The sequence below is a fragment of the Vespa crabro genome, chromosome 2 (genome assembly GCF_910589235.1).
Source record: "Vespa crabro chromosome 2, iyVesCrab1.2, whole genome shotgun sequence".
Classification (NCBI taxonomy): Eukaryota; Metazoa; Arthropoda; class Insecta; order Hymenoptera; family Vespidae; genus Vespa; species Vespa crabro.
The window spans coordinates 18860999-18872089 of NC_060956.1; the positions used below are offsets into that span (position 1 = coordinate 18860999).

The window sequence follows — 11091 nt, forward strand, 5'->3', positions numbered from 1 at the left end:
AGTTTTGACACAAAGAAGACACATCTAATACATAAAGAAGAGAAGACAAGTGTTCCGAAGAAGATTGCCATCTCATCTATCTTTTTGTTCTTCCTGATTGCTCAAAAAAGAGGATCATGTCGCTTATAGCTGAATGCTTTCGTCGATTGACCGACACATCTTGCAAAAGCGAGGTACGTATCTTTCAAGATTTTTAATCGATATCGAACGATCGAAACCGTCGATCGATTTCTTCCTTCGTTATTTTTATTCTCTCTTTCTACCTCTCTTTTTCTCTTTCTTTTAGAAAATAAAAAAGTTAACTCGTCAGTTCGTATTTTTATTCGAATTTTCATTCGTTTCATTGAATCTGTGTTGGTTGATTAAAAAGGACACAAAGAAAAGAAAACGTCGAAATAACGACGCCAGTCAAAGTTCAATTTAGCTTGCATCGAGTAGCAACCAGATTCGAATATATCTCTCTTTTCGCGTTGTTTGTCTTTGAATATGACGGAGACTAACTCTCGGTTTGCTGGGATTGGGTAATGGGTGAATAAGATATGGGTCAACCGGAAAAACTGTGGCGACTGATATTTCCACGACCTTGAACCATTGTGATCGAATGGCGCGTCTTTTTGAATTTTTATTCTCTCCCCCTCTCTCTCTCCCTCTCTCTCTCTCTCTCTCTCTCTCTCTTTTTCTTTCTTTTATTTTTTGTTGTTATACTTACTGTATGCATTTGCAAGGATAATACTTCGCCCGTGAAATCGATCGTTTTTCGCTCCATTTTGATTGGTTTCTAATTAAAGAACCCGTCCATAAAGTAAATATTATTTTTATAACTTGATATATGTATATATATATATATATATATATGCATTTTATACATTTTAATTTATTATTAATTCTTATTGATTTTCAATAATATATTACGTTTAATATAATTATGTTCTTCGTTTACTTCCATGTTTGTAATACTGACATTATTCCGCTTGCAATAAATCACAATTAAGCTCGTTTCCCTTGTGATTACAGTTAAGGGGTTACAAGATAACAGATGTGAATCGGACGAGAAAGTTCGGCGTTGCCTGTCGAAGTCTTCAGGAATTGAAAAGAAAAGCTTGCATGAAATTGAACGTAAGTAGAAACTTCATTATACCGAAAATGATGGTTCGTTAATTACTTGAGAATAATTATGCTTTTATCATTTATTTCAATCCATTGTTACAGAATACATATGTGTATATATATATATATGTATATATATATATATATATATATATATATATATATATATATGTATGTATATCTTTGTTGAGACTTGTGTTGTTCGCATTTTGTAATAAAAGTTGGAAATCAAAAACTGGGGCGTATGTGCCTCGCGGTAAAAAGTACTCTCGGTGTAGGTTTCGAGTGTAGGAAACGTCCTAAAAATAAAAAAAAAAAATAGAGAGAGGTAAAGAGAGAGAGAGAGAGAGAGAGAGAGAGAGAGGAAGAAAAAGAGAGAAAGAGAGAGAAAGAAGAACACGAGCGCGAGTTCTGCTCTGACAGATTGCACTTCAAATTGCTTTATGAAAACGCAGAGTAAAAGAGAGACGGATTATGAGATAACGAAGATGTATACGTGTGATTATTTTTTAATAACGAATAAAATGTCTAATAAATATATATATATATGTGTATATTTATTTATATTTATATTTACGTGTGTATATACATACACACACACACACACATAAACGTTGGCTTTTTTTACGAATATATATGTACACATCGAATGATTAAAAAGTTCTCTAGAGATTTTTATTGGATTCCAAAAGTGTTTACGATTTTATCAATTTCATTTTAAATTCTCATATAAATTTGATTGATTTCAATATGTCTACGGCGATTCGATGGAAATATTTATGAGTTTATAAGAAAATCATAAATATTTTGCAATAAAATATTTGCAATGTTTTTTTATTTCAATAGTTTTAATAATAATGCGCTTTGTAACGAAATAGTAATCAATTTTTTTCTATATAATATATATTATAATATATACATATATATATATATATATATATATATATATTTATTATAATTTTCTCTCTTTCTCTCTTTCTCTCTCTCTCTCTCTGTCTCCCTTTTTTATTATTAAAAGTAAACGCTTTGAAAATGGAATAAATTTTTTGCGAGTTTTCTTATTTACGCATTTACGAAGAAGATATAAAGCGAGATGACTCTTATCGGTAACAATATTAACTATTCCATTTACTCGAACCCCATTAAAAGTTATCAAATTCGAGGTCTTAATAACGTGTAATCTGATAATATACGCTGTTCGAGAGAAAAAAGCTCAAATTTCTCGTTGCTAGAATCGATAACAACATTCCATCGAGTATTTTTGGATCGTTCCATGGTATTGTACGTTTTAAAATATAAAGAGAGAGAGAGAGAGAGAGAGAGAGAGAGTGAGAGAAAAAGAGGATTGTAGCTCAAATCGATTTGGCGTCGTTAATAAATATATTTGAAAAAGTACTTATACGATTTAACAGCAATTTATGATACTGGCAGGATATAATTTTCATATAAATTCAATTTTATCGATGGATCCACTTTGCCACGCTTTAGATTTAACAAAACAAACCATAATCTAACTAATCGATAAATTCGATTATTCATTTACGTTTCGTTTGATATAAAAATTCGTTTATATATTTCATTTCAAATATAAAATAATATCAGTCAGATTCGCAATACGAAATACTTTTATACAGAGAAAAAAAAAGAGAGAGAGAGAGAGAGAGAGAGAGGGAGCATTATAAGAAAAAAAATGGGACTTGCTTTTGTCGGACAGTTCAATAGGAATATACTTATAATTCTATTCGAGAGTTGCGGGGACGATTTGATATTTCAATAAGACCGATTTCTTATGATTTACAACGAAAAGAACTTTTCCTTTATCATACACAAATGGCTACTTTCTTTCTTTTCATTTTTGTTCTCTTTATCTCTGTCTCTCTCTCTTTCTCTCTCTCTCTCTCTCTCTCTCTCTCTCTCTCTCTCTCTCTCTCTATCTTTCTTCAAAGGATACCCAATCTTAATATAAAAAGATTAGAGGAAGAGTGTAGCGTTTTGTGGATAAGTTAATCCGTTTGCAGTATGACCTTGGAAACGAATCCTATTGGCCTGCAGCGTGTAGCTCTATCGAACCATCCGGGCCAGGGACAGGGAGAGCAGCCTCAATGCCAAGGTCGTGTCTTCATCTCGGCACTATACCAATACTTCGCTTCCGTTGCGGATTCATACTTTTCTTAGATCCACTTTTCTTATCACATTTTTACTACATTTATTTCACCAAAGAAATTCTTCTCCCCCTCTTCGAATTATTTTTCAATTTGTTCTCGATCAATTCGAGAGCGAGTAAGGCGGTATATATATATATATATATATATATATATATATATATATGTACGCTATGTATTCCTTTGAAGATAGATTATACTCGATACTCTTCTCTTTAATTGGTAAACTTTAGAATTTCTTTATAGAGAGAAAAAGACATTAGAATTTGTCCTTTTACAGTGAGGATTAAGTATTTAGATAATTTATATTTAAACGATGATTTTTCTAATTTTAAAAGATTGTTACATTTTTTTTTTCTTTTTTTTTTTTTATTTCAAATTTGATCAATAATAAATGATAATTATTATTAATAGATAATATTAAGAATGAATAATTTTCTTTATCACTGAAATAGTACTACGAGGAGAAAAAAATATTTTCGTCGTTTGTTTGGGTCTAAACGCGTATATGAAGATCGATTATGCAGTGACACGTGGGCGTTCTTCTATTTCAGATAACGAACGACTTGGCCGAGGTGAATGTCTTTCTTCTCGACGGATCCTTAATAGACGAAGATTATTTTCATACGTTGGAACCACAAACGACCTTGATCTTGCAGAAACCAGGAGAGAAGGTTTTGTCCGGTTGGTCCAATCATTTCGAACACTTTCATTCGTATATATTCAGATTTATTTTCAACAATTATTTATCGTAGATGCTGATCTACTTTATGAAACATTGAGAAGCGTTAATATCGAATACATCACTGCCGGAAATAAAGTATCGCAATTTCTGACAGAGAATCTTAAGAACAAAATTGCCGTTTTGAACAATGCCTTGAATAAGGATGACTCCAAGACTGCATTTAGTTTGAGAGAAGAACATCCGGAGTGGTTTCGTGGACTTGAGACTAATTATACTAGTAAGGTAAGTTATAAGTAAATTACTCGACGTTACGTTTGTACAACATCCTCATTCAAGTATGTCCTTCCATTTGTCTTTAGCAACAACATCGTTTCGAAAATGCAAAATCAAGATAATACCAAAGTATATAACTTCGTTATAACATTTCCTCTTTGCAATAATAATAATAATAATAATAATAATAATAATAATAATAATAATAATAATAATAATAATAATGACGAAAGTAAAATGTATTTATTATTTATTAATATACATTTAAAATTATTATATTTAAACTTCCTTATAAATAACTTATAAAATAACTTGTAAAATTACTTGGTTACTATAGAAAGATTAATTACTATATCTTCAAACGAGAAAGAATTTAATCGAGATTTCGTGTTTTGTTACGAATCCGTTTACGATCGTAAAAGATCGAAATACAAAGTTCCATTTGCGAAATTTTCAATCGGTTCTCAGGGTACTAAGTTATCTACGAAATGGGCCGATTGAATACTTGGTGAAATCGTGTCAATTTCGCGATATCGCGAGGGTTAATTAACGTCGAGTTTCGTATTACACTTTGAGAGTCTCAACGTCCCACTTATCGCTTGCCTCGTTTCTCCCTGTAATCTCGGAAGCCCTATCTGCCTAGTTCACGTAATTAATTAACTCATTATCGCTGTCCCTCTTGGCGATGCGTCGCATGTGGTGCTGTCGCTTTGTCATGTGTTTCTAATACACCTGTGCGTCCATACATATCCTTTCACTCTCTCTCTCTCTCTCTCTCTCTCTCTCTCTCTCTGTCTCTCTCTATCACTCATTCACTCACTCACTCTCTCTCTATTACGAATTATGCCGCTTTCAAAGTCACATACATCTATAAGATTACTCTTACTACTATTAAAATGTCACTACCTTCTCCAGAAACGTAATCGCATTTATAAAATTAACTATTATATAAAGGCACTACTTTTTGATATTTTCTTACAATTAGTTGGCTTCTTCCGAAATTATTTTATTTATATCGATAGTATAGTATCTTTTCTTTTTTCTTTTTTTCTTTTCTTTTTTTTTTTTTCTTTTTTGATGGAAATTATATCGAAAATAAAAACATTTACGAAAGATAGAAATTTTTATATTTCTATGCAATCGATTAGTTTAACAAGTAAAACGCGATTAAATTTACGAATGGAAAAAGAAAAAAAAAAAGAAGAAACATAAAAAAATACGTTTTAATAATATATCGATAGAAAAATATAGAATGAACTTGCCAAAAGTCAAGAAGCGTATTTTTGTAACGCGCAAATGGAAGACCATCAAAAGAACATTTCAAGCGAGAACAGCTGCTTCAGAATGGAGCTATTCGTTGATACGTGGCCCGATTTTAAAGGGGGAGGATATCCGTGACTGAACCCCCGTGACGTTTCGACTAGATCGTTCTTAAGTCGATTTTCGATCGAGAATTCTATGTAGGTTAATACCGTGGCTCTTCTGTTTTCCGATAACGTGGTGAGGCCTGTGGGAAAACTTTTCGTCGAGCAAAGACATATGGAATGGCTATACCTATCTTATCGTATATGTAGCTAAACCTATCTTATGAGTACGAAAATATACGTATACAAGGTTTTATAGAATAAAGGAACATCATAGTGTCCTAAAGGAAAGATCCTTTCGTGTTTTGTACCATTACGATTTCAAGAGAAATCTGAAAATTTTCCAGATTATATATATATATATATATATATATATATATATATATATAATCTGGAAATATATATATATACGTATATTTCGAAAAGAACTTTTGTTAACCATTTTTGTTAAACATATATTCTCTTTTCAGGAAGCTTATATGCATCGTCGATGTCAGGACAGAATACGAGGATATTTATATAAGACGATCGATCAGATCAGATCCTCGGATATATATTTAAATGATCGAAAAGCTAGGCAACAATTATTACAGACTATAGCCTTTTTTAAAATGCAATTAAAGGAGGATCATTATTTCGGTTATTATTTCGATAGAAGTCGAGCGTCAAAGGATTCAAACGAAATGGAACATGTCGATGAAATAGATACTTCAAATTGTTACGATCATTGTCCTTGCAAATTGAGCCATCTCGATGATAGTACGCATTTTCGTTTGTTTGGAAACGTTAGAACGATCGATGAAAGTTTCAATAACGACGAGGTCGACGCAAGAAAAATCACGAAACTATCCGTCGAGAGAAAACAGGACACAGATGAAATTGAGGTACGACCAGAGAAATGTCCCTTTAGGATTAAACTTCGTAACGTGGAAGAGCAAAAAGCTATTTGCGATCACAAGGGAGAATTCAGGTGCGAAGGAGTTTGGAATGCGAACGAGTGTACTTATGGGGCGAGACACAAGATTAATCCTTACAGATCGAGAGAGGAACTCGTCCTCTTTTCAACTTGGAATTTGGATCACAAGTAAGATTATAAGAAGGATATGTTCGATTTGCATTATACGTCGGACAAAAGTTTTTTGATAATCGCTTATCGATATATTTCTTTTCGAAATAATCCTCCGTTGATTCGTTATAACTATATAGATGCATTACGTCACATTATTATTTATAAGAAAGAAAAAAAAAAAAAAAAAGAAAATATTTCAAAAAATATTTCGACGATAAAACCATTAAAATCTAACTTCTCTTGGGAGATTACGTGTAGATATTTTTTATACATACATACCTATGTACATATGTATACATATGTAGGAGACTAAGATATCGATAAAATACAATTACCAAAGCGTTTCCACGGTGTGCATGAGTTAACACGTTCAATGTCGATGACGCATTAGGTAACGTCCTCGACATTTTTTTTTTTTTTTTTTTTTTTTTTTTTTTATTATTATTATTATTATTATCATCTTTTTTTTTCTACAGTGCCAAGGACGCCCTCCATACGTCCAAGTATCTACACCCTCTTTATAATGTGTTCTCATTAAGCTTTCATAACAATCGAGTACGTGTCATCATGTCAGTTCTATTCTATAAAAGCACGTGTCTAACTTTTCATATTAAAAAAAAAAAAAAAAAAAAAAAAAAAAAAAAAAAAAAAAAAAAAAAAAAAAAATTATCATTATATCTCGCATTATATGTCGTAACGTTTTTTTTTTTTTTTGACGATAGTTACGCGATTAGATTTTGAATTTCTTTATAACTTCGGGACGACAAAATCTGACGTAGTAAAAACGAAGGACGAAGTTACACAAGAATATTATCGTTTTTATGTTTCACGTAAAAGATATCTTACAAAACCGATATTGGATGCAAGGACAGCGATGGCTCAAGTAGTAAATTGAAAATACCGTTCTATTATAATCTTACCTTTTACATTATCTTACTATAACGTTATAATAAAAACCCGTCTCTCTTCTTATTATTTACAGAATCGAACGATCTCGGACCCTTGTTCCAAGGCTTCTTAATATGTCACTTCAAGATACAGTGAACGAGAAGGATATCTACGATATTTATGAGAATCTCTTCACTTTGAAAAACTTAAGGCTGGTACACGTCGTATGTCACGATAAGGGCTCGCATAAATCGGAATATTAATAAGGAGGATCCTATTTAAAGAAAGAGAAAGAGAAAGAAAGAAAGAAAGAAAGAAAGTGTGAGAGAGAGAGAGAGAGAGAGAGAGAAAGAGGGAGAGTAAAATTACTATAAAATAATCTTTTATTAGGGAGATAGTGCAAATTAGTACATTATAGTATTGAACGATGTTTACGTATACATACATACGTATATACAATCACGTTTACGTACATATATAAATACACACACACACATATATATATATCTATATATATATATATATATATATATATATATATATATATATTTATTTATTTATTTTAAGATTGTTGATATTAGAGAGAGATTTAACATATTGTTAATATTGAAAGTTGACAGTACTTTCGTTGCGTTGAAAAAAAAGGAAAGCAATATATAAAGAAATATATTCTATAAATTTCTATAAAATCTCATACGAGAATATCATGCCTGACGGTAAGCAATATTAAACGAAAGGCTATATATATATAAAAAAAAAAAGAGAAAAGTAAATATTAAACTATAACGATTACTTCAAATCACTATTGTAAAGCTAGATGTATGCTCTGTTTGATTGATTAAGTAACAAATGACACTTTAAGCGATTGCCTTCTTTTCCTCGACCTTTTCATTTTCTATTATAAGAAAGGGAAAGCTTTCTCATAGGTGTCTTTACTAATCTGAAAACGTAATCTTTGAAACAGGGTGTACGTATAGTTCCTTCGTAAAAATTTGTAATCGTACATTTTTCTTCGTGATTTTTGTGATTTCGAAAAGAAAAGAAAACGAGAAAAGAAAAAGATCGTACGTTATCCTACGGATTTGTTAAAATCAATAGAAAAAACGTTAATTCTTCGGAAAAGAAAATTGATTGTGCTGGCCTAAAGGACATTCAAAGATGCCTTTATCGATGATAATCTTCGTAAATTGGAAAGTTCTAAACGGATTTCGTGTTTTCATATCTTGAGCGCAACGGAAGAATCTTGGAAAGTATATAATAATAAATGGTGAATGTGTACTTCGCCGAAAAAAAAAAAAAAAAAAAAGAAAAAAGGAAAGAAAACTGTTAATTCCAGAAACTAGGAATGATGAAGATCTTTATTAACTTTCGATAAAAAATGAAAAAAAAAAAAAAGAAACAAACCTTAATGTAACCGTAGTTGACTCGTTAGTGTGAGAAAAATACTTTGTTAGAAAAAATGTATACTATATATATATATATATACTATATATATATATATATATATATATATATATATATGTATACTATATATATATATATATACATATACATATATAAATATACGTAGTGACGAAATATCTTTCGGACAGATTTTTATTCTGACTGGTCAGCAAGAGACTAAAACAAAGTTCTGATATATACTTATAACTACATATATATTATATATACCTATATACGTTGTCACGTTTAGAGAAGAATATATATTATATATATATACATATATATTATCTATATACACTATACACGCATACGTACTTATGTATATCGTACGATATTACATTCCAAAGACTTCTGCGATAATTCACGAAGGTGCTTTTCCGATATGAAAGCGATCAGTTTCTAGAAAGCATAAAAATGCTCCGTCGAAATGTAAATCGATTACTTACGACGACATCTGTACTTGATAAGATGTTAAGTGTCGCGATATGAAAAGTACATTACTTTGTATGTACTATTTACATATACATATACGTAGAAATACTATTCCTTACGAGACGTTCGCGATGATTATAGATTCGCTAAATCGAATCGATCTTTGCACTTGTTACTTTCCTATCTTTCGTAGCTTCTTCGCTCGATGTTTGTTGTTAATCCTTTATGTACGATACTTATACGACGATATTTTATCCAACTTTTTTCCGGCCACCAACATACCAAGAGAGAATCCCTACGTCCGTCGATGTGTCTGATGATCATTAATGATCGACTTAACTAAAGAGTAATACAGGGTATTACATCGAAGTTCAGAGAGAAATGAAAAGAAGACAATTATAAATTTGACCAATGTGAAAAAAAAAAAAAGAAACAACACAAACTAACACACACACATATATACATATATACACCTATTATGTATATCTCTGTCACGAGTCTCTCCTATTGCTAATGTAACACGTTGTTTCCTCTAGCTGTAGTGACCACCGTGACTGTACAATATATACGGGTCATAGATGTGTTTTTGTGATTTATTTATATTAACGATAAAATATATGAGAAATGGATGATTGCAACCAAAAAAAAAAAAAAAATATGTTGTAATAGACGATTATATAATTATATAAACGCTTGAGACATTGTTTTAAGCTTTGATGTTTTTAATCTAAATATGTAAACGCAATAGACAGTATTTATTATTTGTTTTTTGTCATCGTTTGGAGACGAACTAAGGCAGAGATAACGAATAAGATCAATCGAAAGGAGGTGTTAACGAAGACATCCGTTTGGAGGGTTCTTTAAACGTGCCAAGAAAATGCGTCACGATTGGCTCCGCTTATATAGTATTCTCTGACGTCTTCTTCGCGAGGACGTACGACACGTGCGTGGGTAACTTAATAGTCGGCTTGTTAACGTTAACTCAACGACCAATTGTCAATCAGCGACATTTCGTTTGAATTGTAAATGTTGCTTCGCGCGATTGATAAGGTCTTTTCTTTGTAAAACGAGTGACGCGTACAGATGGACCTCGTTATTCTCTTAAAAAAAAAAAAAAAAAAAAAAAAAAAAAACAAAAAAAAAAAAGAAAGAAAAAAGAAAGCAAAAAGAAAAAAAACACAAAAAGGGAAGAAAACGAAGGAGAAAAAAAAAAAGAAAGTAGATAAAAAACAGTTTGTTTTAACGTCGAACGAACGCTTAAAGTGATTATATATCGAATGTTATCTTTTATTCTTTATTTTATCGAAGAAATGCGAATGTTCTGTCTATGTATCTACGTTATCGATCGAATATAATGGAATTTATTATTTAGTTAATCGATTATTCCTTCAGTTTTACCTCTTTTCCGCTCGTTGTTCTTTTATGCCCATCTTTCATATAAACTTTAAACCATTTTACGGCGTTCATCCATTTTTTTCTTTTTTTTTTTTTTTTTTTTTTGTAATCTCACGAGGAACCACGAAGCTGAAAACATTAAGATATTCATTCCAACTACTTAAACTCACGTCTACGCTCGAAAAGTTCTTCTCGGAAGAATAAATAAATTCGCGAAGACCCCAATCTATCTATTTTAGAAGTTACCAACCTAGTTTTCAATGTACGTTGATC

The 11091-nt window shown here is 31.1% G+C and overlaps 1 protein-coding gene across 2 annotated transcripts in view; it reads left to right on the forward strand.

Annotated features, from left to right (window-relative positions):
- LOC124433150 (DNA fragmentation factor subunit beta) overlaps positions 1–10794 on the forward strand; it is an 11491-nt gene extending 697 nt beyond the window's left edge. For both annotated transcript variants that reach the window (XM_046982827.1, XM_046982828.1), the window contains 6 exons: positions 1–173; positions 1015–1116; positions 3824–3953; positions 4025–4236; positions 6062–6675; positions 7643–10794. The exon at positions 1–173 is cut by the window's left edge. In XM_046982827.1, the coding sequence (XP_046838783.1) occupies positions 117–173; positions 1015–1116; positions 3824–3953; positions 4025–4236; positions 6062–6675; positions 7643–7811 (1284 nt within the window). In that variant the 5' untranslated portion in view covers positions 1–116 and the 3' untranslated portion in view covers positions 7812–10794. The remainder of the gene's footprint in view (positions 174–1014; positions 1117–3823; positions 3954–4024; positions 4237–6061; positions 6676–7642) is intronic.
- The last annotated feature ends 297 nt before the right edge of the window (positions 10795–11091 follow it).